At 42.1% G+C, this 27,915-nt stretch overlaps 1 protein-coding gene across 1 annotated transcript in view; it reads left to right on the top strand.

Moving 5' to 3' along the window:
- The window catches only part of SVEP1 (sushi, von Willebrand factor type A, EGF and pentraxin domain containing 1), a 122,515-nt gene that overhangs the window by 69,719 nt on the left and 24,881 nt on the right, over nt 1-27,915 (top strand). Inside the window, exons 21-38 of the mRNA XM_088533663.1 lie at nt 362-458; nt 965-1,078; nt 1,938-2,051; nt 2,833-3,034; nt 4,441-4,598; nt 5,751-5,952; nt 6,561-6,736; nt 7,241-7,365; nt 11,767-11,890; nt 12,412-12,582; nt 14,047-14,220; nt 17,219-17,338; nt 18,158-18,334; nt 19,095-19,179; nt 19,487-19,678; nt 21,096-21,263; nt 23,257-23,929; nt 25,043-27,822. Coding sequence (XP_088389789.1) covers nt 362-458; nt 965-1,078; nt 1,938-2,051; nt 2,833-3,034; nt 4,441-4,598; nt 5,751-5,952; nt 6,561-6,736; nt 7,241-7,365; nt 11,767-11,890; nt 12,412-12,582; nt 14,047-14,220; nt 17,219-17,338; nt 18,158-18,334; nt 19,095-19,179; nt 19,487-19,678; nt 21,096-21,263; nt 23,257-23,929; nt 25,043-27,822 — 5,852 coding nt within the window. The remainder of the gene's footprint in view (nt 1-361; nt 459-964; nt 1,079-1,937; nt 2,052-2,832; nt 3,035-4,440; nt 4,599-5,750; nt 5,953-6,560; nt 6,737-7,240; nt 7,366-11,766; nt 11,891-12,411; nt 12,583-14,046; nt 14,221-17,218; nt 17,339-18,157; nt 18,335-19,094; nt 19,180-19,486; nt 19,679-21,095; nt 21,264-23,256; nt 23,930-25,042; nt 27,823-27,915) is intronic.

Genomic DNA, 27,915 nt, shown 5'->3' with positions numbered 1-27,915 from the left:
CTGTAACTGTGACGACACTCTGTTCCTTAAATCTCAAGCTGATTAGATTGACATTCATGGAAATTCTCTCTACTGAGACAATTTATCTGAGAGTAAATAATGCTATACAGTGAAGTCACCCACCAATTCATCTCTCTTTTGTAAAAAACACTGAAGAAAGTGATTATCAATCAGTGTAAAAGAAAGAAGAGAGAAAAATATTGCTGGGGAGGTGTCATATGAAATATAGCATAGTATAATATGACTGCTATCCATCATAGGTGAGAGGCTTCTAGAGGACCATCTGATAGAGTTTGCAGAATATGTCTTTGAAAATGTATTTACACATTTACTGTAATTACATCATTATTGCCTGCTGCAGGTCTTTCATGAATGTTTCCTGGAACCGTGCCACAACAATGGGACATGCAAACAATTGGGAAGTGGATATATTTGCCTATGTCCATTTGGATATACAGGTAAAAATGTCAGAAGTATGTGGAGGAATAAACATGGCTGCACACCCTTACTGTGAGCAAGCACAAAGGAGCAAAATGTTTCAATGCAAAAGGCAAAAATATAGCCTTACAAATTGAATTGCCCATCAGAATAGTTTTCGGTGTTGCTGAATTATGTAGTGTTTGGCAGAAAGTGTTTGGGTTTCTTGCAATGGAGTTAATAAAAAGTCTGTCAGACTGCAGCAGCTGCAGCAACACAGGAACAAAACTTTTTTGATTTGAAAAATATTAACGATATTAAATACTATCATCTGGAACTTATCAGATCATTGCCTGATGTACATTTTACCTAATAACATTTTCTTACAAATCTCTGTTAAAACACAGTTCAAAGAAAAGATAATGAACACCAACATCTAGTAATCCAGGCAATCAATCCTTCTGAAGTTTTCCCACATTAAGTATCCATGGCCTGTGTTTCTGAACAATTTCACTTTTGTTTCCCTGCTCTTTGTTTTACATTTTAGGCTTGAAGTGTGAAACTGAAATTGATGAGTGTAAGTCATCTCCTTGTCACCCCAATGGGATGTGTAAGGATGGCGTTGGGACCTTTGTTTGCCATTGCCAACCAGGCTATTCAGGTAATTTAATTGCCTGGTAGCTCTTCTTCAGAGACCCTTATTTCTGTACGAAGCAGAAAAAACACAACACAAGGACTGTTCTTACTTCACTGACATTAGTAGAAGTGCAACAGAAAAGCAGTTCCATCAACAGGCAAGAGTTCTAGTGTATGCAAATAGCTTTCAAAGTAAAAGGAAGACCATTCAAGAAGGACAGTCTGTGTGAGTGCATGTTTGCATGCTTGTGCTTTATGACAATTCTGATCTGAAAAAGAAAGGAAAGATTAGAGAATGCAGAAAATTCAGGAAGAAAAATTGTTATGAGATTGAGTGTGACCTGATTAGACAAAACATTTACACAGGTCAAGGACTGTTAGTAAGTGAGTGTCTTTTTCATATCTTTGTTGTCAGTCTTTTTAATTCTCACTGCATGCATGTTCAGGGTGTTGAAGTCTTTAAAGCTTGAACTGGCATGCTTGAGTACTTTGGCAAGACATCGTCATAACATCTTAGTATTGAAGTAACCTATTTGAGGAAATAATCCTCTGAGCATGTTTAAAAAGAAAGGCTCAGTATTTTCCACCAAAAAATAGTCCCCCTCATTTTTCACGTTTATATTTATGACCAACTTTTGCTGAATATTTTTAAAACTTCATACTGACCTTGGCATCCTTCACATCTCAACAGCTAAATATCACAGATGATCTCTGCAGATATTTGCAGTAATGCAGTCAAAGATGGAGTTTTATTGTATGATCTCAGCAGGTTTTTACTGTATGACAACTCCAGAGCTGCTTTGACTTCAAGATCCAGTCACTGTAGCATGTGGATCTTGACTATGTGTTGATATATCTTGCCATGTTGCTCTTGCTGTTTGAAGGTCTTTTGTGTGAAGAAGACATCAATGAGTGTAGCTCCAGCCCATGTTTGAATGGAGCCCGTTGTGTTGATGACAAGAACAGCTACCACTGCATTTGTGCAGAGGGGTTCACAGGTACACTATTTCTTGTTTCTTGTTTTTCACTCTTTGTGCACAGAGAAATGCCTGCTTACCCTGCCAAATTATTTCAGTGTTATTTCTATATGTTGCGTTGATTTGGATACATTAGCCTTCCATAGGTCCACATAGTTTTCCACAGGGCCTGAAGTGCCACAGCGTGACCTCAGAAAGACCTGTTAGATGCTATATTTTCTCTTCCTAGCTGTTTCTCTTCTTACTCTGTAGCATAGCTTTGGTCAAACCTGCCTACATGAATACCCCTATGTCTATTCCCCATGCACTTAATTAGCTTTCTGCTGTTCTCACATAAGATATTTCCTCCAGATTTGTGTAGCCGCCAGGAATATCTGTTGACTTGTCAAGTTGCCAAAGAGCTCTACTATAAAATGACATGTAGTTTCTTCATTCTTTTATGCTTGCAACATGGAGCCTCCTTCCCAGCACAAATACCAAAGTCATGTGTGTTTGGCTTTTACATTACACTGTAAAGTTAGGCTTCCAGCTTAATTTCTTTTGTGGCAGCTTCTCATTAGTTACTCATTTCTCAGGTGCTTTCTTGATTCAGCTTGAATGACTCACGTATTCGGCCATATCCACTTAGATGCCCAGCACCACAGAATGTTCATTTATGCAGCTGCAAAAATGATTTCTGTAACTGTTCTTAGCGTTTGCCATTTCCCATAAAATCATTTATTGGCAAGAGTCTTCAGAAGCCAGGAACGTTTTTCTCAGATTAAAGCAAAACGCAGCTGTGACTTTGTTCTTTTCTTCTCAGGTGCTCACTGTGAAGTGGAGGTCAATGAATGCCTTTCAAACCCATGTCTCAATAGGGCTGTTTGTGAGGATCATACTGGTGGCTTCTCCTGCAAGTGCCTTCCTGGTTTTACTGGTATCTTTTGTGAAAAAAACATCGATGAGTGTCTCAGCAGACCCTGTCGGAATGGGGCTACATGCAGAGATGGTATCAACAGCTTCAGGTGAAAAACAGATGATTGATACAACGCAGTGTGAAAAGGAAGATGTGTTGTGGTGCTTGGGCCTCCTTAGGTTTCAGCAAAGGGGTCAACAGCCCAATCTAGTAAATGGACCCCTTATGCACTCTAAAGGAGATTTTAAAAGAAAAGAAAGATCTCTTAGAAAATTCTGAGGTGGATAGCAAGGAAAATGTGCAGGGTTAGGTGTGTGAGCATGGTAGGACTGCAAGACCTGTATACTGTGGGATATATGTTCTGTCAAAAGAATTGCGCTTTTCCAGCAACTAGTATTTGTCTTGCCTTCCACTAGAACTGTCGCTGATGACAGATTGTGTACCTGATGGTTTATCTCACTGGTGACTGCAATACAGGGATAGCTATAGATATTGAGAGTGCAGGGACTGAGCTATAAACCCTGATAAAAACTTCTGAAGATTTCCTTTTTATTCTTTCAGAGTACTTCAACTCAGATCAGAATTACAAATACTGACAGCTGTGTCCTATGCTGGATCACTGTGAAGAGATGAACCAGATGTTATATTCTAGGTTTATTAACGCCTTCCTGCCCCAAGGCCCCAGAGGCTTTGATGTTTTGATGCCTTTCTGACACCTTGGTCTTCCCACATCATCATCTGTGCTTGCCAAGTAGAATAGCTCTGATCCATAATTCTGTGGACTCCAGGAGTCCCACTCCACTAACAGGAACCCAGTGGTTGTCTCTCCCACTTTCATATAAAGTAATGCAGATGCTACATTCAGATATTTTGTTGTCCCTTTCAAGAAGAAAAATAGTGCAGCTCAGTCATACTTAAAAGAAGCATCCGAGGGTGCTTCCTGATCTGAGGATGATCAGGGGCCTGGAACATCTGCCCTGTGAGCAGAGGCTGAGGGAGCTGGGCCTGTTCAGCCTGGAGAAGAGAAGGCTGAGAGGGGACCCGATCAGTGTCTACAAGTACCTCAAGGCAGCGAGTGAGGAGGATGGTGCTGGCCTCTTTTCAGTGGTGGCCACTGAGAGAACTAGAGGAAACGGCCACGAGCTGAAGCATCAAAAGTTCCATAGGAACTTAGGAAAAATTTCTTTCCTGTGAGGGTGACAGAGCGCTGGAACAGGCTGCCCAGAGAGGTTGTGGAGTCTCCTTCTCTGGAGATCTTCAAAACCCGCTTGGACGCAGTCCTGTGCCACGTGCTCTGGGTGACCCTGTGTGTGCAGGGGGTTGGACTAGATGACCTCTAGAGGTCCCTTCCAACCTTAAGCATTCTGTGATTCTGTGATCCAAAATAAAGCTCTGTGATATCTATTCTACAGATTTTTCAGCATATGCCATTCCCACTGGTGAAATTGGCCTCATGTCAAGGATATTTGTTGCAGCACAGATTACATATTTGAAGTATGTTTCTCTTCTCCCTAGGTGTCTGTGTGTGACAGGGTACACAGGAGTGAACTGTGAAGTGAACATCAATGAGTGTGACTCCAGTCCCTGCTTAAACCAAGCTACCTGTGTGGATGCCTTGAACTCGTACGTTTGTAAATGTCCTCCTGGCTTTACAGGCAGCAGGTGTGAAACAGGTACACAGGACTGAAGTGTTAGAAAAAGGCAGCTTGACTAAGTGTCTGGGCGAGACTTGCACTGGCTGAATTGGTTTTATTCTGCTTCTCCAGAAAGCATCTAGGTGTAGTGAGAATCTGAGTGGAGCCTGTGTGACTGCAGTGGAACTGGAATTGGAATTGCAAGCGTGTAACAGCATGTGTGCCAGATCATATTTTTATTCCTTTCTCTTTTTTTAAAGGCACAGGTCTAACTTTTAAATACCAAAAAGGATTATCACATTTCATTTGTATTTGCTCTACATAACACAGTTAATTAGCAATTTGCATTTCTTTTATTTTGCTTAGAACTTTGCATTAAATGGTTAAAGATGAGGGCAAGGTAGTATCAGTTCAGAAGTACAAAGAAAAATCACATTGCAGGGCATAACAAGCTTTATACTCCCCTGGTGCAACTCAGTGGGTGGCTGTGGAGTTACACTGCACATTCATGAGTCTCAAATCTTATTTGTCTTCTGGCCAACATATAAAAATGTTACTGTCTTGTGCCTTTAGCTGATTGTTCTTCAGATGGAAGGTGAAGAACCTATGCTGGTTTCTACAAAGATAGTGAGGACATGTGGTTTATGTAGATCAGATCAGAGGAGTAAGTTTAAATAGCACCCAGCTTTTAGGAGAGCTCCAGTTGATTTTTTTACACATAGCAGTCTTTGAACAGCAGTGTATTTCAGTCACTCCAGAACAGGAAAAGTCTTTCTCTTTCTCATTCCTTTTTTTGTTTTTTTAATCTTGGCTCTTATGGGTGAAATGAAAACAAATGATTGTGCCCTTTTGGGTTGATGGATGGACAGATGGATTAATCATTCATGGGCAGAAGATGAAAAGCATATCCAGTGCTATACAAGATTCATGTTCATTCTCTGTTAGACTATCAGCTCCTTTTTCAGTTGTATTTTTTCAGATGATGTGTATTCTCTAGCCTTGGAAAGCCTCATGTACTGACTGGAGCCAGGCAATCAAGCCATACAATCTTTCTAGCTCTGACCAATTTAAAGTGAAATATTTTTGTAGATGGGTTATATATTCTATTTTACTGAACTTGATTAGTTTGCCTTTGATTTGTTTCTACGTTTTTAAGAATATAGCTCTAAAAACTCTTCTTCTTTTTTGCAGAACAGTCCTCTGGTTTCAATCTTGATTTTGAAGTCTCTGGTATCTATGGATATGCTATGCTTGATGGTATTCTCCCATCTCTTGGAGACATCACCTGTACATTCTGGATGAAATCCACTGACACCACAAACTATGGGACTCCGATTTCTTATGCAGTGGAAGGTGGAAGTGATAATGCATTTCTGCTGACAGATTACAATGGGTAAATCACAAATCTGCTTTTCTCTAGCTTGCAACTGTCTTTACTTAATAAAGGTAATGTAAACCAGAAGTCTGACTGTCAACTTTGCCTATTTTGAGGTAGGAAAATCTGCATCCAGATTTTGTAGCTGAAGTTGTCCCCTTGTGTTGTTTTCTCTGTTGTTTTCTTTCCTCCACTTTTTGCCTGGACAAAAGTAACAGCATGAATGCAGTGTGACATGTAGAAAACAGAGTATTTCCCTTGGATTATATTTATAGCATGTTTAAAATATGCACTGAATCAATGACAGGGTGAAACTGGAGCTTAGCACTCAGAGGGCTTGGGTCAAGAGACACGTTTAAGAATCCTCTGTGCAGCCATGACTTGACACTTCACATTTTGATGCAGGACACATTACTTATTTCAAAGGACTTTGCATATGATAATAGTCACTTTGAAGTTCTCTCAAAGAGTAATGATATTTCAGGGGAGATTCTGTATATGAGCTGGACAAAAACACCCCATTCAGCAAACAACATACTCCATCTAGCAAACAACATTACTTTGAGTAGTGCTCTTCAAGTGGCTGCAAACGATTGAGTAGGCCTTCATCTTCCTTCTCCATGCAGTTGGGTTCTTTATGTAAATGGGAAAGAGAGGATCACAGACTGTCCTTCAGTGAATGATGGTAACTGGCATCACATTGCAGTCACATGGACATGCACGGATGGGGCATGGAATGTGTACATCGATGGAAAGGTGTCTGACGGAGGCAGTGGGCTCTCAGTTGGCTCCAAAATCCCTGGTATGTTTTATTTACACTACACTGGATACTCTTCCTCTTTCCTTTTTTTTATTGCAGAATTTGCTATGCCTTCAAAGATAGGCTTATCTTGGTGTTTCTAGTATGTTTTCAGATTTTCAGAATTTATAGATGCTTATCTTTGCTCTTCTTGTTTGTGAGGGTAGTTCCCTTACTTGGCCTCAGTGAAGGCAGAATGACTACTTCTAGGCTTAAGTAACAGGCCACTTGATTGGCGGGGGTGACAGAGTTCAGAATGGTTTGAAAGAGCAACTGATATTTATGCCTATTTGGCATAATGGGATCAATTCCCACTGTTCATTCACTGCAGTCTACAGTAAGGCCTCCCAGAGATTTGCTGGGAGATTTTGTTGAAGGTGGCTAGTCTCCTTCCATAAAAAACCTCAGTAACATAAGCATAAGAAAGTATTTTTAAAAGCCCTTCAGTGGGACTGATTGCTGTGGGGTTTTGTTTCCTATCCCTGTTCTAATTCTCTCTGAGTTTAGGTGGAGGTGCTCTCGTATTGGGACAAGAACAAGATCAAAAAGGAGAAGGATTCAACCCAGCTGAATCTTTTGTGGGCTCCATCAGTCAGCTCAACATTTGGGACCATGTCCTGTCTCCACAACAGGCAAGTCCTTGACTGATAATAAGACTATATAAACTTAAGTTTATGGACTTTCCTCTGTTCCCACAGAAGTCAGGGGGGACATGATGAAACCTTGGCCTACAGTACTAAGCTTAGTGTAGTATGCGTAGTATATTTAAGCAATCCTAGGCATAGTAAAATCAACACTGAAGTCACTATATCTTTCCATACTAAGTGGCTTTGAAAGAAATATGAAGACATATCAAAGATAATAATCCTATTAGAAGACGAAAAGAACCATATGTAAGAGCTGGGAACTGCATGTGAAGGCATTGGCAAGGGCATCAGAAGTGAGGCATCAGAAGTCCAGCTAATGCACTAGATGATAGTATGTAAAATCTCTGAACTGTATCATCCATAGAAAAGTCCGAATGATCAGCATCACTGAAGATTAGGGTGCTTTTTCAGGTACCAAGAGCACAGGTTTGATGCTAAACTTTCACAGAATTGTGATATTATTGTGGATAGAAGAGACCAAGAGGCATCTGTAATCCAACTTTGAACTTCAGCAGGATAAACGCTGAAATCAGACAGGGGACTCAGGGTTTTCTCCAGTCAAATCCCACAACCACTCTGGGAGACAATTCCAGTGGCTAATTATCCTCAGAGTGGAAGAGGTCCAAGTAGGACCTCACACTCCAATTTAAGACTAATTCCTCATTCTCCTACCATAACGCTGCTGTTAGGTGCGCCTGAAGCCATCTCTTCTCCCAGCTGAACAAGCCCCAGTCCTCTTCACTGGGAAAATTTCACAGTCCTTGACTTTCTTGATGGCCTCCCTTGAACTTGCTCTAGTTTACTGGTGTCTGGAGGAGCCCACAGTAGAATGCAGTATACCAGATGTAGTCTAATAGATGCCAAGGACAGGAGTTAAGCAGTCCTTTTCTCTTCTAGTTGTGACCCTGCTTACACAGCCTAGAAAGATGTTGGCCACTGTTGCTGCAAGGGTGCACTGCAGGCCCATGATCAGCTTGCTACCAACCAGAGCCCCCAGGGCCTTTTTCATAACCCTTAGCCAGCCTGTCCCCAGCCTATCCAAGTGTAGGGGACTTTCTTTCTCATTTGTCCCTGTTGAATTTCATGGGGTTCTTGTTGGCCCGGTATGCTGAGATCCCACTGGATGGCAGCTGTGTCCTTGATCATGCTGACTGGTCCCTCAGTTTGGTGTCGTGTACACTTGAGAAGAATGTTCTCCTGTCTTCTCTTTGTCATAAATAAGGATATTAAACTGTGTTTCCATCCTAAAGATCAGAAATGTTTAATTTGTTAAAAAAATCTGAACAAGGACTAATGTTCAAAGTCAGAGATATTTCTTGGGAAGAAAGGGTTATGACTGAAAGTTTTTGCTTTTTTGATGTGTTTTAAGGTCTTACTACCATTTGCTTGTTTATCACTATTTGTTATCCATGATCAAAATTAAAAAAAAATCTGTATATGTTAACAGAAAGTAGAAAAGAAGCTAACCCAGAATCTTTCCTTCTAGCATCAAAATATCTTCTCTTTTTCTCTCTTCCTTTCTTTGCATCTTTGTCTTTCTGACAGAAGAAGTTCCATTTTTTACATCCCAGGCCATCAAGCATTCACAAATCAAAACTTCAGATTTTCATATATGAGAGCAATGCTTAGAAAAATAAGTACATATCATTTTACAGCAAACATTGGTGAAGAATAATTTAAGTGGGATTTCTTAAGGCCACTTAGAAAATTTCTCAGTACTGGCCTGTCTGTAATGCTCTTGACAAGCCTGATAAAATTCCTATTGGCTTCAGCAGTAATACCATTAGGTCAAGGAGGAAAATCCTACCTTTCATCTATGGTATCCGTAGTCTTAATCTGAAGACAAATGTGACAGAGATGGAGAAATGTGCCAAGTAAGCTTCCTACTCATTTTTTGCCTTTTTTTTTTTTTTTGAGCTTGGGATGATAGTAAATCACTATCATTATCTCTGTTAATATCAGCTATGCTCCAGCCAACTGCAGTAATGCAGAAGGTCTTATTTTCTTGTTCTCAACCATAGAGGAAACTGGTACAAGAAGGTCTGTTGCCAAGTGAATAATGTAAAAGCTAAATTCACTCTTTAAAACTTTTCTATTGCTGCCCATTGACTTACACATTAATTTTGTATGGGTAAACCTACATTTTGGCTGCTTGTTGTAGCGAGCAGTAGAAATACGAGTTGTGAGGTCTTTTCCTGCCCTCCGGCCCCCTCCATGCTGCTGTGGTTCCCACACTTCCCTGGCCCACAGGAGGGCATTTCCTCTGCATGACGTTTGCACGTTTTTGCCTAAACAGTTCGCTTCAGCAGTGGTGGCTGAAGTGAGCTACAGGAACAGCCATGGAGTAAGCAGGTCTGGTCACTCATGTCTCCTGGCTCTGCACACTAGTCAGCCCCGAGGGAGCGCAGGACGGGAATGTGAGGATAATTTGGTGCGAGGTCCAAAGTGCCGCTTCCCTCCACGCAGAGAGAGCCAGTACAACACAGCGGCTGATTTCATCCACTGGGCAGAAGGCAGTCGCCCTCCTAAGAAAGACAGTGTTTTCCCAGATGCTCAGCATGGGTCTGGCATGCCTGTGCTTTTTGACCAGCTAACTCTGCCTTGAAGCCTTGCTATGTGTAACACAGGGGGTAAGATGAGATGTACACAGCCTACTGAGCTGCTCATCTTTGCTCTTTTAATTCCTTCTTTCATGCAGCTAAGGAAAATATTCCTTCCTCCTGACAGGGAATTCCTGCAGTGATCCTCCAGCACAGGATCGCTGTGGAATAGGAAGTAGGCTCGACAGCCTAATCACTAGTATGTTCTCTTAATTGAATAACCATCTTTTCGCCAGAGACCATTTTGTACTTTGATGTTTTAATAGAAGAGGAAATCCTTAATTATCCTTTAATGTTGCCTTTTTTCCTCCTCAGGGCATGTATAATATTTTAAGTAGTTCCATGGGTCAGATAATTGCTTCTTTCATGATAGGGCAAAAAGTAACAGAGAGTTCTATACAAATATTACAAGTTAGAATTGTTTTTAAGCACTGCCTAGTACTTTGCTCCCTTTTTGTTCTCAGAGTTACAGTGAGCAAAGGTAGGCAGAGCAATTCCAAAGACTTGTTTGTTTCATTTACATTTTAAAAATGCTTTTATAAACAGAAATTTCTTTGGACATCCAGTGGAACTAGCCAGCTGCATTTTATTTTTTTTGGCACAGTCAGAACATCTGAACCTTTTGCAGGGAACCACTATGTGATCACTATTTATGTGACATGAATAAGAGTCTGTCTGCATGTTCTTACTTCTGCATAGAATTCACAGTCAGTGTCAGAATAGCTTAATAGTTCGGTGACTTATGGATTTATGGTCCCCAAGGTACTTCCCCAAGGTACTGATATTGATAGCCATACAGAAATATGATTTCATTGCTATGGTTAATAGCTTTTCAGATTCACAATGAGGAAATAGCAAGAATTTAATTTTATTGAAAAAAACTCTGACATTAAAGTAGGACATGGAAACAAGTCAAAGTTTCCCATTGGCATTTCAGATTTCAGATTTGTTTTTGTTTTTCCTAGTAAAAAATCCAAAAGAAACCTCTGGTAATTCCATCAGAGAAGTTATGTTTTACATGGAAAATTTCTTCATCAAAGAAGTTTGACCAGGTCTGTTCTTAAGATACTGACCTGCTGCTTATCTAAAAATGTGTTCCTTTCTTTCTCCTGTCCTCAGTTTGCCTATTCCCATTTCACATTCAGTACATGGTTAGATATGGCCCTGTCCTGCCTCAGTTGAAGACAAAGCCAAAACCACCAATAATATTGGTATAGGTATGTCTTGCCTGCACTGTTTTGAAGAAACACAATATAGCCTATTTTATTGAATTCGCAAAGCACTTGTCCTGGAAACAGTGGACTGCTTCATGTAGTGCTCCTTTTGTGTTTCTGGTCCTTAAATGTGGTGCTGTGATAGCACTGTTTGGGGAATGCTGCTTTTAACTTTCAGTTCCTCTTGGCTCCCATTCGACATTTTTTCTGCAAATACATCAGGCCTTCTTTTCAGGTTATGTCCTCATATTTGCCTTGTCTGTGATATAAATGCATCCTTCTTTCCCACTAGCAAGCACCACATTGTTTTAAGGATTATGTCTCATGTTTTGCTTGTATGACAAATATTCCTTTAGGAATTGCTTCAGTACATGCCTCTCTATGGCTAGCTGGCTTAAAAAATACAGAGCAGGAATCAGTTTGAGCAGAAACGTCTTCTGCTAGAAAGGAAAAGCATCGCTTTCTCAATAATGCAGTTCAGTGTTGCATGCAGGCATGGAAGGAATATTTGTATGCATTCTTTTCCTGCAAGGTCCTTAAACAGCACCTAATCACCTGTTTTAATTCCATAGGTAAAATCTCTGGCTACATCCTGTCCAGAAGAACTCCAGAAAGGAAATGTACTAGCCTGGCCAGATTTCCTGCCAGGAGTTGTTGGAAGAGTGAAGATAGATTACAAGAGTATATTTTGTGCTGGTTAGAACTTTATTACTTAGAACCCTCTTTGTTTTGAGCAATATTGTTAAGAAAACTGTGTTGTAAGGTTAAATGTACTCTCTTGCAGCTTTTGCCCTACTAGCCTTGAATAGATTATTTTGATATTTTAGCATTTGGAACATTCAGTCCTTCATTCCTCAAATTCCAGAGTTTTGTAACAAAAGTTCACTGAAATCTCAGACAGAGATTTATTGCTTCCTGAATTCAGATGTTGAAAGAATGAAGAAAAGTATTGGGTTAGAAAAAGGATTTTCACGTCCCTTATACAAAAAATAATTAATGTGTACTGTACTACCTGCCACCTCTTCACTGCTTTTCTTAGGTGTTTCTTAGCACTGCAGTTTCTCAAAACCCTTAGAACCTGAGCGAGGCAGAGCATAGTGTAACATTTCCCAAAACTTCCTTTTGGATAAGTTTATACAGGATCAAGCAGTCAGATAGCAAATGTATTCCTTTCAGCACTGTATCTCTCACACTCCATACGTGTATTTTGTCCACAGACTGCCCAGCCTTGCAAGGATCCATACCACATCTGCGGGCCTCTTCAGCTGATTTAAAGCCAGGGTCAAAAGTGAGCCTTTCTTGTGACCCAGGTTTCCAGATAGTGGGCAACTCCGTTCAGCACTGCCTTAACCTGGGACAGTGGACCCGACCTCTTCCTCGCTGTGAAAGTGAGTTGTCTGAATGGCAAGATTAGTAAATTCAGCCTCCATTTAGATCCTACCAGAGTTCAAAGACTATTTATCCCTGAAATGGCAAAGCATCTCTAGTGGATTTGAATCCATCCATGTTATAGCCTATCTTATATGCTTAGAACTTAAGATTTACTGCATGGAGCTACCCTATGGTCCAGTTTTGCCATCTTTTTCAGTCATTTTCAAATACATGTGGCAGAAATTATCTATTTGGATCAAAGATCTCATGCTATGAGCTGTTGTCTCCAATGACACCAGGAGTGTGCAAGATACACAGGAATATCTGTGGATTTTTCAATATCGCTTAGGATGCCTGCTTCAAAATAAAAGCATTAGCATTTGGTGTGTTACAGAATAAATTCTTTAAACGTGACAGATAATCCTGTCTGGGCTGTGTACATTTAAGTTCATAAGGTTCATTGGTTGCTGCCTTCCCAACTCCTGCTTTCCACTTTTCTTTGTTTTGCTCTACTCTGACAGTGCATCTGACTGCAGTTGTGCGTGTTGCAGATGACTATATTTCTCATTTCAGCATGGTAGTAGATTTTATCCAGAAGCATGCATTGCATGATTCCAAAAGAGTTCAGTTTGGAGAAAATTCGTCTTACAGGTTAATATTTTTTTTATAGTTTGAACTAGGTTTGGTGTGGTTGTTCTTTCTTCCCCCAGTGTTTGTTGTTTGATCTTTGCAAACAGCTGGGGAGGAGGGAACTGCTACAGTCCATGTAGTTACAAAGACAGGCTACGCATGTCTAATTCTGTGATTTCTGAGGGATTTCTCAATTCTAATTGAAATGAGGATTCACAAGAGCAGCTCTTCTAGAATAGAAAGCCACCTTTGGCAGCTGCTGGCAGAGCTGGGATCTGCAGAAATGATTTGCTATAGCTGAAGTGATTTGCCCATACACGTGTATGATGTCAGTTCCAATCTCTCCACCACACATGCACTCCCTCATTTTAGATTTGTGCTGTTCACACGCTGAGCAGTAACCTGTTAAGCGGCTTCACAGTGTTCAAACACAGTAACACTGAACTTGTATTTCAAAAATAGGGAGTGGAGATAACAGGAAACTATCTGAAAGCAAATTTATTTTTCTTTTTCCTTAAAACTCACTAAGGACCACTTGATCATGAGTAAAGGTCATCATAAGTGAAGGGCACCTACTCAGACCTTAATGCTGCATCACAGACCTCTCCTCCTGGGCCCACAGAATGGCAGAGCTGATGAGTCCTGCTCGGATAGAAATTGTTTGTCAAGTGTCCGCTCAAAAAGGCCCTCTCATGGAGCCAGAAACAGTTTGGGCCTTCTGGTGGACACGATAGCACAGTTGCTGCAGAGAATAAATCTCTAGTGGTGATTCTGATGTGGAATTTCTTTTCAATTAGTTGTTCTGTGTCTGATCTGCTAATATCTCTGCACTCTTTTCACTCATGTTTCAGGGATCAGCTGTGGAGTGCCTCCTCCTTTGGAAAATGGATTTTATTCAGCCGAGGACTTTTTTGCTGGCAGTACTGTTACCTATCAGTGCAATAATGGCTACTATTTGCTGGGGGACTCCAGGATGTTCTGCACAGACAATGGGAGCTGGAATGGCATTTCACCATCTTGCCTTGGTGAGATATGCATACATGTGTCTGCGGGGAATGGTGATCTGGAGCTTCTCCTGTGCCTTTGGTTTTGGGTGGGATTTGGTTCTGGTATTGAGAATCACACTCCAAAATGTTCGTGTTACTGCAATCCCAGTGCTCAACATCTTGTCACCTTCCCATCTCCATCCAGCTGTACGTCCCAGGCTTTATGCTTCCTACTCAGTAAGCCTCAGGCTCGTCCTGTCAGCCTGTATACCCTCTCTCCTTCCAGGTTCTTTTAGTCTGAGAGATCTTGCATCCTGTGCTTTAATCTATGCCTCTTTCTGTGCTTCAGCATGCCTGTCAGCAAGCAGCTGCAGCACTGAGTGGTGTGGGACCAGGTAGGTCCACAATTCCCATATTTGACACACCATGACTTATCTTGATCAGAGATGTGGCATACGAGATGCAGCTGCAGGAGCTGAAGGGTGAGAAAGCCTGTAGTGCTGTATTGCACACAACAGAAAGGACAGGTCTTGTTCTTCATCTCGGCATCTTGGCATCTCTCCAACCAATTCCTGCCGAAATCCACATCTAACCAAATCTGGCTGGACTGATAAACAGCTGTTTTAATAATGCCTAATGCGTGAGTTAGACATGATTTACATTTGATTTGGCTGGTTGCTTTGTCTAAACAAGCAGGTACAACATGTATTTTTTTCAGTACAAAGTGAACAACAGCAAAGCCAACAGCCTTTTAGCTCTACCAAAATTTCCGATGGAGCAGGATCCTTTGGATTCTTTCAGAATCTGCAAAGAGGCAATGCAGTCGGTTGTGCTACAGCCTGTTTTTCTCCTCTGCAAGGCATAAAGATGAGCAGACTCAGAACAGATATTGCAAGGCTGGCCACATAATTCCTCATCTGCATGAGCATGAGTTGGAAAGGAAACACCCTGTGCCCTGCCTTGCATGTCGCCTTGACCTGATAGAGCAGAGCAGAGTGAGAGTAAATGAATCCAAGAATGGGTTTTGGCCCCTGGCCCACCCTTTGCCTTTCTGATTCATGCTCCAGACAGGTGCCAGGGAAGCATGGTACACCTATTCCCTGGAGCACTACTTTTGCTCTGCTCTGATTCATAGTGTCCATCCACTCTCCCTCAACATACAAGTTGTTACATGAACAGCAGCCATTCCTGTTCTCTCGTGGTAGCACTTTGCATTCTCCTGACGTATGTGTAATTGGCAACTCATTTGGTTTTAATGAGCAGTTCTAGTCCTGCATGTCAGAGACAAACCCACATTCTGTTCAGAATGTTGTTCATTCTTTTATACTGACCACTCATTCAACAGTGAAGAATGAACATACCAATTCCACAGACCAAATTTTAATCCATTTCCTCCATTTGCTCTGCATTTTTTGCCTGGAAATGGACAAAGAACTCCAGCTATGTGTTTTTCTGTTATACCCAATTCAGCAGCTGTCCTGTAGCAGACCTTTTAAATGAAGAATTGTTCTGTCCTCTAAGACTCTGGTTTGTATGAAGAATAATCCCTGATGCTGACATTGTTTAGTGAGATGCTTCCAAATTGACCCCTCACACTTTATGACTCGTTGTTTACATACCAAGAACACTTCATTGCAGTCAGGATTTTAAAGCTGATATGAAGTGACCTGGAGACAGGGATTTCTTTTCCTGTAACAGTACCATGCCACATGGAGCATAAATCATCAACTGACATTTCTAGGCATTATTGTCATATAAATTATTAATCATAATAAATAAGACATTTTGAAAACATTCTAAGCTTTGTGGAATCTGCAGGTACTTCTCATTCTAGCAAAATTCTGTTTCACAAGGACTGGACTCTTCTTGTATATTATGTTCAAAGTCACTTCCTTCCTGCCTAAATTTTCCTGCCTTACCAGTAGGAGGTTTGAGATACAAAGAATTTTGTATGTAAGTTGTTAGTGCGAGAGACTCCTCACAGAATCACAGAATGGTTGAGGTTGGAAGGAACGTCTAGAGATCACCTAGTCCAGCCCCCTGCTCCAGCAGGGACACCCAGAGCACGTGGCACAGGGTGGCATCCAGGCGGGTTTGGAAGATCTCCAGAGAAGGAGTCGCCGCAGCCTCTCTGGGCAGCCTGTGCCAGGGCTCTGTCACCCTCACAATCAGGAACTTCTTCCTCACATGGAGATGGAACTGCCTGTGTTTCAGTTTGTTCCCATTACCCCTCGTCCTGTCACCAGCCATCACAGAGAAGAGCCTGGCACCATCCCCCATAAAATCACCCCTCAAGTATTTGAACATGTTGATCGAATCTCCTCTCAGCCTTCTTTTCTCCAAACTAAACAGGCCCAGCTTGCTTGGTCTTTCCTCATACAATAGATGTTCCAGTCCCTTAAACATCTTCATGGCTCTCCACTGGATCCTCTCTAGAAGCTCCTTCTTGTACTGTGGGGTCCAGACCTGCACCCAATACTCCAGATGCGGCCTCACCAGAGCTGAGCAGAGGGGCAGGATCCCCTCCCTTGACCTGCTGGCAACGCTCCTGCTCATGCAGGCCAGGATCCCACTGGCCTTCTTGGCCACGAGGGCACATTGCTGCCTCATGGTTAACCTGTTGTCAGCCAGGTCTCCCAAATCCCTCTCCACAGAGCTGCTTTCCAGCAGGTCAACCCTTAATCTAGGTGCTTCCTACTTCCTGTTGCTTACCCAAACCAGCAGATAACTTCACTTGAATTGAGATGTCTGTTCTTTTACTGCCTGGAAATACTTTTTCTTTTTAATGGAAATACTGACAAAAGTATAATAGAGGGATCTCTGACTTTTCCATGGTTTTATAATATTTTATAGTGAATTTACCAGAATGCATAAATTATGTCTTTCTACTAGGACATAAGACATGTGATTGAGTTAATGGTGATTCTTAATTATATTCATTAAAGAAATTCCACTTGACAGTGGAGCAGAAATTTGAAGCAGATGTTTATGACAAGTACCAACCAAGCAACATCTCTATTGTTATTTTTTTCTATAGATGTTGACGAATGTGCTGTTGGATCAGACTGTGATGAACATGCATCTTGTCTTAACACAAATGGATCCTATGTTTGTACTTGCATTCCTCCATACTCAGGAGATGGTAAAAAATGTGCAGGTATGGGCGAGAAAAACATCAAACTAGTCTTTCAAAGTTTTCTTATAGGCCGTTATCCTGGCTAACCCTGTGGAGGTCAGTTGTTCGTGATGGATATCTAAGGAGAATAAAAGCTAGCATGCCGTCTTCTCCAAATCACTTGGGCCTAAACCAGGCCACAATGAAGTGCCTGCTTTTACTTCTTGAAAGTGCACTTTTCTCTATGGTCAAAACTATCATTAGGGCATAGGGATGACAGTTAGGAGACAGATACATGCAAAAACATTTTCCTACTAAATGGAGCACATGTGCTTAAGATCTGGGAAGGCCGCATGTCACAGCTTACGTGTCATGTCTCAGTGCAGGGTTATGACGAGAAGAAATATTTGAATGTCACCATCCGAGTAGGACTTGAGCTCCCTATTGCATGGAAACGTTAAGCAACGTATTTTTGCAGGAAGCTGCCAAGGTGGTGGCAAGCTGGGATAGAAAACAACTGAGCTGGTTTCCAGCTCAGGGCTGGGTGTGCTGCAGTGGGCTTTTCTTCAGGGAGGAAAAGTGGCTGGGTGATGCGCTTGTTCTGAGGATGAATGCAAACAGAGTGTTCAATCTGTGACTGCAAATTCTTCTGCATTGAAATTAGCTTACTTGCAGCCTTCAGTGCCTGTCTCTTCCATCTGTAACTGAGGAAATCTGGCAAACCTGGAGATTACTTATGGATGTTTTGCACATGTTTTGCCTTCTTTCTTTCCATGAAATTCCTGAGAGTGTCTCCTGTGTGTGGTTTATGAGACTTGCAACTTAGAGATGTTGTTAGTCAGTTTTTGTCTTCCTTCTCAGAACCAGTGAAATGCTATAATCCAGGATACCCAGAGAATGGACATTTTTATGGGGACACTTACAGTGTTGGCAGTGAAGTAACTTTTTCCTGTGAAGAAGGGTTCCAGCTGACAGGAATGACTAAACTTACCTGCCTAGAGACTGGAGAGTGGAGCCACCCAATACCATATTGTGAAGGTATTGTTCCTGGGGGGAAAGCTTATTGTAATGTGCATTGTTAGAGATATGCAAAGGGGTGAAATGTAGTTTAGAGAACAGAGGAACTGATGGAACTTTGGTCTAGTGGACTAAGGTCTCAGGGTTGAAGGTTCTGTTGCCTGAAGAGATGTAAACATCAGTTGAAGCTTTTCCAACGGTTGCTATATTCACAGTGTGATTCTTTTGTGCAACATCTCCAAAGTCTCAAAGAATGCAGTCGTGTTTTCCTTAGAGTAATCCTTTCCCTTCCACCCAGCCCCCTGTTTTCAAGGAACTCGTGGGAGCATAATATCTTAAGGCCTATTAACTGTGTTTCAGTGGAAGAGCAATGAAAGAGGACAGGCTGCTGCCTGTGCATATATATGGCATGACTGTGAAACCTGTTTCCTTAGAAAACCATGACTAATAGGGTGAAGCAAGAGGATAAAATGAAGCAGTGGAAACAAAACAAAACAAAAAAAAAACAGTAATTTTGAGGTGAATGTAGAGTCCTTCTAACAGTCAAGCTTGTGGACTGCGGAACGATCATCTCATGTATTTCCAGTTAGTCAAATTTCTCAGTAGGCTTGAACACAGATCAGAGTCCTAAAAATGTTAAATCTGTTATAACTTAGCAAAAAAAAAAAAAAAAAGAATTGTTCTTAAGAGCTTTATATCTTAGTGAAAACACAGCCATCCTGATTTTTGTTTCTCTTTGATTTGTGTTATATCAACTTCTCTTGTGATCTGATCTTTAAAGCTGTATCCTGTGGTGGTCCAGTTACTCCAGAGAATGGCGCCATTTTGGGTTCAAATTTTACATACCGCAATAAGGTGATATACAGGTAGGAATTTATTATATTTGGGATGTTACATTAGTAAATCACTGAGAATCTGACAAATGAGAAAGAATATGGCTGAAGTTTGATTGATTGAAAGAGAGGGAGATGAGCAAAGCAGGATAAAAATAATGGAAAGATTTGGATAAAACTGTTGAAAACTAGCAGAGATTAATGTTTACTCCAGTGCTAACTCTGCTCTACAGCCAAAATTGTTATATCAAGTAATGGATATAGAAGGCAAAGGGGAGGCTGGTGACAATGTTGTGAGTAAAAGACTCTGTTTCATGGTGATTCTTTTCTTCTAACATAGGTGCAATGATGGGTACAACTTGGTGGGTGCAAAGGAAATTATGTGCCTTGCTAGCGGCATTTGGAATCATCCTCCCCCATCCTGTAAAATAGTAACATGCCCTAGCCCAGAAGACATCAGCAATGGAAAATACACGCTCACTGGCACAACCTACCTTTCCTATGTGTCATACACCTGTGACAGTGGATACAGGTAAATGCAGGAACAACCCCAAGTCAGGCTGTTGAATAAAAAGACTTGCTGGAATGTCCAAACGACATCTGCAGTAGTCAAGGCTGAGATGGTGGCTCACAAAGATAAAATAGTAGAAATTTAAAAGACTCTTTAATCTTTTTTGTAGTTTCTGTATTGCATATAAATTGGAGTACCTATGGCACTCAATGCCATATATAAATGTAATGCTTTTACTTTACCATCAAGCTCAAATATATATTTTGAATACTCAAAAATTGGTTGTAATTATGTTTGAAAGTTGTCATTTATTTTTAATGACTGTAATAGGCCTGATTTGCTTTAGCGCAGTAGTATTTTTTCTACTGTTTCACAATGCCTTTAATATGCTGGTCAAAGAACCTTTTCAAAGTTAATCATGTCTTTTTGGAAAACTACATAGTAGTTATTTTAAGCTTTTTGCTGCTTTACATTCATAAATCAGTTATGTTGTAAACACATTTTTAACAGGGTGCAATTAAAAATGAATACATGAATGCTATATGCAAGGACTTAACTTTAATTACAAGCTATTGTTTGTCCTTGATAACTGCCTGTCCCTCTAGCAGCTGTGTTGTGACATAAGTAGTCTTATATGGACCTATTTAGGTCTGGTTTTCTTCTGAATTTTCCTGCTGCAGGCACCCACTTTTCCAGCTGTAGGCAGGTAGATGAGGCATACTCATGTTGTGTGTGTTTTAATCATGGTAATTTAAATGGACACCTGAGCTGCAGCACAGTGTAACGTTAGGGTGTAGATCCAAAGTGTGGACTCAGTAGTACAGTGATAAACTAAGTGTTTTTGATTACCTTAATGAATTTTTTTTGACTGTGGAGTTAGATCATCAAGGCAATAAATATCACATCAGCTGTAAGTCAATTTCCTTTCCCTGTCTAGCCTAGGTTTGTGAGAAAAGTCCTCTTTCCTTTGGTCACCGCTCAAGAGAAAGTCCTTGCACACCATGTGCCTCCTACACATTTTGTCTGGACCGAGGGATGCACTCAGTCTCTTCTTGCAGGCAATTTTGTGTGCTTTTTGCCTCATCCATAATCCTGCCTGCGGACACAACCCATGGTCGGGGGCCATGCCTCATCTGTGAGGACTCTGCAAGTCCTGCGGCTTTCTCTTATAGCTCAAAATGGGCAAAGCTACAGCAGAAGTTCTAGATGTTTGAATGACGCCCCCATGAATTCTGTCAGCTTTCTCTTATGAAAAATGTGAACACCAGCTCCAGTGATAGCATCAGCAGTGTTTTTGCATGAAGAGAGTGCAGGACACTAGCCTCTGTTGAAGTGACTGCTCTTGGCTTCACTGGGGCCATGAGGAGCAGGGTTCCTTTTTGCTGTTGGTTTCTCACTAACTGAAACGCTGGCATTAATAATGATCATTGTGTCTCAGTCTTCAGGGACCTTCCGTACTTGTCTGTGAATCCTCAGGGAACTGGAACAGCACACCTCCAGCTTGCAGCGTTGTCTCTTGTGGACCTCCTCCTGCCATCAAAGATGCAGTCATCAATGGGAGTAACTTCACTTTTGGAAACGCTGTCTCTTACATGTGTAAGGAAGGGTATGTAGATCAGCTCTACTGGAATTATATTCAGACTAGTCTGCTACCAAAGTCCTTTCTGCTTCACAAGTCATTTATAATTACACAATAATTCATTTTTACAGTTTCTCTTTGAACTCTCTGGAAATTAAAGGTGTTGGATGTTTTTTGTGGACTGGCAGGATTGTTAGGTCAGAAGCAGGTATTTCTTCAGGTAGTGAATTTGGAGTCAGCTGAATAAACCCTGGATCAGGACAGTGATGTGAGTCATGTGGTTGAATACATGCTAGAACAGTACAATAGGAATCTCATTACTTTGTAATTATTACATGTGATAAGCTCGAGGTCCTGATCATAAGGAATTCTCAGTTCCCCTTCACACCATGTCAGGAGTATTTGGTATGTTATGAGGACTAACTTAACTGTTCTGGTGTGGTAAATTCTTTTTCTTGCAAGTATCACTTCTTGTTTATTGAGGTGCCTTATTCATCTTTGATTTCTGTCTAATCAGTGATTTTTGCATGATAGAGAGCTTTACAGAATAAATTTCATCAGATACAGAATAAATATTATCAAATAAATGATTCCATTCTTATTACATCTGGCGTGAATGTAACACTGGCTGCAAGAAGATCCTGCAAGAACTTTTGCACATGCTTTTCTTTGCAGCCTGTGGGCAGCCCCTTTGAATTTCTTGAAGCTGATTTGCCCAAAAGGCAGAGCAGGTATGCAGAGCTTTGCAAAGTCATAACCAAAATGACCAGAGGATTTTGTGCTTCTTTTTGATGAAAAAAAGTACATGAATATGCAGCATTTTTCTTATAATCTGATTTTGCAGTATTACTTGAAATATAATTGAAACAAATCCTATTTTGTTTTCTTGACTGTTTGGAGATTGAAAATGCACTTTTGCATGTGCAAGCATTTTAAGTGTGGTAAAATTACAACGTTGAAAAAAGACCACTTCAGTGTGTGTGACAATAAGTAGGGTGGATCATATTAAACATTGGCATATAGCAGGCTCTTTTTCTGCAGTCCTGTCACGAGGCTGTGGAAACAAATTCTGCAAACAAGACAAAGCACTTTCATAGATGTTACCATCAAAATTTGAACAATCAGTTTCCAGCCCACAGCTAAAGAGGGTCACTGGGAGCTTTGCTGTATGTATTGTTTCTTCGCTTTCTGTGGGAGCTCACAACAGAGTATGTAAAACAAAGCAAAAACAAAGCCGCAGATAACACACTGCATGTTTGAACAGCTCAGATTTATATGGGACAGTTAGCAGCATGGTGTAACGCTTGTCACTGCATCCCAAAGACAGGTTAGAAAAATACAACTACACTGGCCATAACCATGTAGAAAATTTCATTGTTAAAGATTATGGGTTTTATTTCCCTTTGGGTATTAAAAGCATATGCTATTTACGACTGCTAGAGCAGTCTTAACAGTGATTTTTTAGGATGAAGTTGTTATGAAATGACATTTGTATTACAATCAAAAGCATTTCTGGACAACTAGCAAAGAGTTTTCTCATTGTTTACAAGTGTGAAAGTAATTTGATGAGCCCAAAAAAGGAACCCTAATGACCTATATGAACTTCTCCTCTCTTTCTTCTCCATTTAGATCTACTAAAGAGGAAGAAATTCTGGTGGGACAGTTTCTCTCAGGAGTAGATGACTATTAGAGTGCATTTCTGTGTTTTCTGTAGATGACAAGTTTGTTCCAAAATGCAGATTCAGGAATTGTAATCAATGAGCAGACAAGCTGCCTCTCTGTCCAGAGTGGAGTAATATACACAAGATGTTCTAGGATTTCCCTCATTGGGATACTCTATCCATGGACAAGCAAGCTTTACGATTTGCCTCTTAATTTTGATAGTGTATCTTGTAAAGGATCCTGTTCATCCATCTTCCAGGGTGCGAACAAGCTTGGTCTACAGGGACTTCAGGAAACAGAGGGTAGTATTTGACACTGACTGTCTTTTTGACCTCCTATGTGGTTTCCTTATCCGCAGTTACACACTAGTTGGCCCTGCAACCATAGAGTGCCTAGCCAGTGGCGAGTGGAGCATGAGCCACCAGCAGTGCCTGGCAGTGTCCTGTGATGAGCCACCCCATGTGGAAAACGCATCCCCGGAGAGTGGCCACCGCCTCTTTGGCGATGTAGCTTACTACTTCTGCTCAGATGGCTACAGCCTGGCTGACAACTCCCAGCTTCTTTGCAACGCAGAAGGGAAGTGGGTGCCTCCGGAGGGCAGGGAGATGCCCCATTGCATAGCTGATTTCTGTGAAAAGCCATCCACAGTCTCCTACAGCATCCTGGAGTCCATCAGTAAAGCCAGGTTTGCAGCCGGTTCCATTGTGAGCTTCAAGTGCATGGAAGGCTTTGTTCTGAACACGTCGGCCAAGATCGAGTGCCTTCGAGGTGGCCAGTGGAATCCTTCTCCTCTGAGCATCCAGTGCATCCCGGTGCGCTGCGGAGAGCCGCCCCACATTAACAATGGCTATGCCAGCGGCAACAACTACAGCTTCGGAGCGGTGGTGGCTTACAGCTGCAACAAGGGCTTCTACATCAAGGGGGAGAAGAAGAGGACCTGTGAGGCCACCGGCAACTGGAGTGGCAGTTTGCCCACATGCCACCCAGTGTCCTGTGGAGAACCGCCCCAGCTTGAGAATGGCTTTATTAAGGTACAGAATGAGTTTTCTCAGCTGCCTGATCCTCAAGCAAAGTGGATGGGTGTTTGGAATTGCCACTTTTGCATTTTCTTTTTTGTTTTCGTGTTAAAATTGAGGAAGGATGTGGCTATAATAAATAAGCAAAGGAAAATGTGGTGTATATGAAGCAGAATCAAGTGTCCTGATACGATGCAGAAATATGGGCAGTTTGTTGTGATTTCCTTTTTTCAAGTGGGCTTTCAGTTCGGAGACACTGCTTGATTTCTTTAATGTCTCACTCTCTCTTTTGTTTAGTCCCTGGGTGACTTCCCATTGCCACAGAGACATGTGAAGTATTATTGTCTATTATTCACAAGCCATGCTCTTTTTACTAAAAAAAAAAAAATCTGTTTTGAAATAGACAAATCACTTTGGGATAATGTCTTTACTTTGGATACAAGCACACTACTGATATCAGAACTTGTCCTTTCCCTTATCAAATAAAATTGCCATACAGCTGAAGGTAGAGATCTCTTCATGGAAGCCAAAAGCTAGAACAACTACTTAATGTATTATATTTTGATGCAGAAGAGTAGTGTTATGGCAAAGAAGATCCAGGATTTAACTTTTTGTTTTTTAAGTGTTTTTCTTCTGAACTTCATTTCATACATCTAGGGAGCAGCATCTATACATTTACTAAAATTTCCTAGCAGTAGTACACCTGAAAGCTCCAGCCTACAAGCTAACCTATACATGTAAACTAAAGAATCATAAAAGCAATAAGCCATTTCCTGGTGTCTTCTTCTAGCCCATTTCTCTTTTGTCTTGGCCTCACTTTGTCTTCAGCACCTTGGTCTCAAAGGTGAAGAAGAGGAGATAGAGAGGTAATATTTTCTAGCTCTTACCTTTTAAACCTTGTATTTTCTGCTTTCTTTTTGATGGTGCCCTCAGTGTTTCCAACAACAGAGGACATCATTCAAGGCAATATGTGCTCTTTCACTTCTACCTTTTATTTCTTTGAAGACAACCCTTGCTGCCCTGCAGATAGAAATTAGACTGTGAACACACAAGTGGTAAAATCAACCTCACACTGCCCCGGTAATGAATCTTCATTTCAGACATGTCTCTGTCTTATCTGTTTTACAGGAAACAACTGGACGATTCTTTGAAAATCAGGTGAACTATCAGTGCGAGTCTGGCTACCAGCTGGTTGGGAGTGCAGTATTTACTTGCCAAGCCAATCGACAGTGGTACAGTGAATCAGTTCCTCATTGTGTCCCCCTCAGCTGTGGAAAACCTCCACCCATCCAGCATGGCTATGCCAAGGGAGAAAGCTTTGATATGGGCTCCAAAGTTGAGTTTCTCTGTGATGAAGGCTATGAGTTAATTGGAGATGTCTCGTGGACGTGTCAGAAGTCTGGGAAATGGAGCAAAAAGCAAAACCCTAAGTGTGTGCCAACAAAATGCCCAGAACCACCCTTGGCAGAAAACCAGCTGGTGTTGAAGGAGGTAACACACCAAGTTGGTGTTGTCCAGTTCTCTTGCAAGGAGGGCTATGTTTTGCATGGCTCCTCTGTGCTGAAATGCTTGTCCTCCCAGCAGTGGAATGATTCCTTTCCTTCCTGCAAGGTTGTACAGTGTCAGGCACCTCCATATATCCCCTTTGGTGACCCTTTGACTTCATCCCTTCATTTTGGTAGCACAGTGAAGTACATCTGCGTGGATGGGTTTTTACTGAAGGGTGAATCTACCATCAGATGCCAGGCTGATGGACTGTGGAGCTTGCCTTTGCCAGAGTGTATTCCTGTGGAGTGCCCCCAGCCAGAAGAAATTCCCAATGGCATTGTGGACGTGCAGGGCCTCACCTTCCTTAGCACAGCCCTCTACACCTGCAAGCCAGGGTTTGAACTGATGGGGAATACCACTATCCTCTGTGGAGAAGATGGCCAGTGGCTAGGAGGTAGGCCAGTTTGCAAACCTATTGAATGCCCAAGACCTAAGAAGATTCTCAATGGCAAATACTCTTACACAAACTTCCATTATGGGCAGACTGTCAGGTATTCCTGTGACAGAGGTTTCCAGCTCCAGGGGGAGGAAACTCTAAGTTGCCTAGAAACAGGACAGTGGAATAAAGATGTTCCCTCCTGCAAAGCCATAAATTGCCAGCCCCCTCAGCCTATTGAGAACGGCTTTGTGGAAGGTGCAGATTACAGCTATGGGGCCATGGTTATTTACAGCTGCGTACCAGGCTTCCAGCTTTCTGGCCTTGCCATGCAGACCTGCGAAGAATCAGGCTGGTCCAGCTCCACTCCGACCTGCCTCCCAACAGACTGTGGCCTGCCTCCTCATATTGACTTTGGGGAGTATGTGCAGGTGAGACATGGGGAAAGACATGTTGACCAGGAGAGTATTACAGCAAGTCCCCGCTTTTCCCACATGTTACTCACCGACAACTCGAAAGATCTCAAAAGTTCTTCAAAGGGGAACAGTGCAATGCACCTGACCAATTTCTTATTTGGAACTACCATTTTGTACACGTGCTACCCTGGTTATGAGCTGTTGGGAAATGCTGTTCTGGCTTGCCAAGAAGATGGGGCCTGGAACGGCACTGCACCCGCCTGTGTTTCCATAGAGTGCACCTTGTTGTCACCTCCAGAGAACGGCTTTGTGCATTTCACGGAGAACACGCTCGGGAGTGTGGTGCAGTACTCCTGTAGGCCAGGGTTTGCTCTTGTTGGCCCCGACACACGGCTGTGTTTGCCAAATCGGCAGTGGAGTAACACTGCTCCGCTCTGCAAGGCAGTGACGTGCAGCTCCCCCAGCCGGCTCTTGAATGGAAACATAAAAGGGGAAAACTACACGTATGGCAGTGTTATCTACTATGAGTGTGATCCTGGATACCAGTTAAATGGCCCCGCGCAGAGGATGTGCCAAGAGAACCAGAGGTGGGATGGCAGCGAGCCAATTTGCATCCCAGTTTCCTGCAGCCCACCACCGGCTTTAGAGAATGGTCAAGTGAGTGGAGAAGAATACACATTCCAGAGGCGCACTGAGTACAGCTGCGAAGAAGGATTCCTGTTGGACGGGGACAAGAGTAGAGTCTGCCTGGCAAATGGAAGCTGGAGTGGGATCGCTCCAGTTTGCAAAGCTGTGAACTGCCCTGTGCCACTGCCTCTCCTTAATGGGAGAATCAGTGGTGCAGATTTTGGCTTTAAGAAGAAAGTGCAGTATCACTGCAATGAAGGATATAGCCTGCAAGGAGTCTCCATACTTACCTGTCAGAAGGATGGCACTTGGGATTCAGAAGCTCCACACTGTGATCCAGTCATTTGTGGACCTCCTGAAGACATCTCCCATGGATTTCTGAATGGCTCAGGTTTTACCTATGGGGAATTTGTCCAGTACGAGTGCTTCCCTGGCTATGAGCTCCATGGCAATCCCCTGCGGCAGTGTTTGTCCAGTGGCTCCTGGAGTGGAAGTCTTCCATCTTGCCGCCTCTGTGAGTGCCCTGTGCCACTGATTCAGAATGGGGTCGTTCTTGGTAAAGATTTCAGCTGTGGCCAGAGTGCCCAGTTTCAGTGCCTGGAGGGCTTTAAACTGCTGGGGCCTTCTGAAATCTCCTGTGAGGCAGCGGGCAAGTGGAGTTCTGGGTTTCCTCGCTGTGGCCAGATCTCCTGTGGCTCCCCACCCATGATCCCCAACACATTTATCAACGGGAGCAGCTCTGCAGATGAGAACACCATCATCTATAACTGCGTGACAGGTTTTGTCATGCAAGGGAGTCCAGAGCTGACATGTGCTGAGACTGGTGTCTGGAAGAAACCATACCCGAGCTGCGAGCTGCTAAGCTGTGGGCCACCTCCTTCTGTCTCAAATGCAGAAGTTATTGGGAGTACTCACACCTACGGGAGCAAGGTCCGGTACAGGTAAGAAGGTAGCCGCCATTCTATTTTCATAAAGTCTATGAAGGTACAAGGGTGGAAGGTTTAAGCAACCTCAATTAGTGCAGGATTTTAAGA

This window comes from Tinamus guttatus, unplaced genomic scaffold (genome assembly GCF_059628265.1).
Source record: "Tinamus guttatus ecotype Peru unplaced genomic scaffold, ASM5962826v1 Tinamus_guttatus_pri_ptg000513l, whole genome shotgun sequence".
Classification (NCBI taxonomy): Eukaryota; Metazoa; Chordata; class Aves; order Tinamiformes; family Tinamidae; genus Tinamus; species Tinamus guttatus.
Note: the sequence above shows the minus strand (reverse complement) of the source record. Positions and strands in the feature narration are given on the sequence as shown.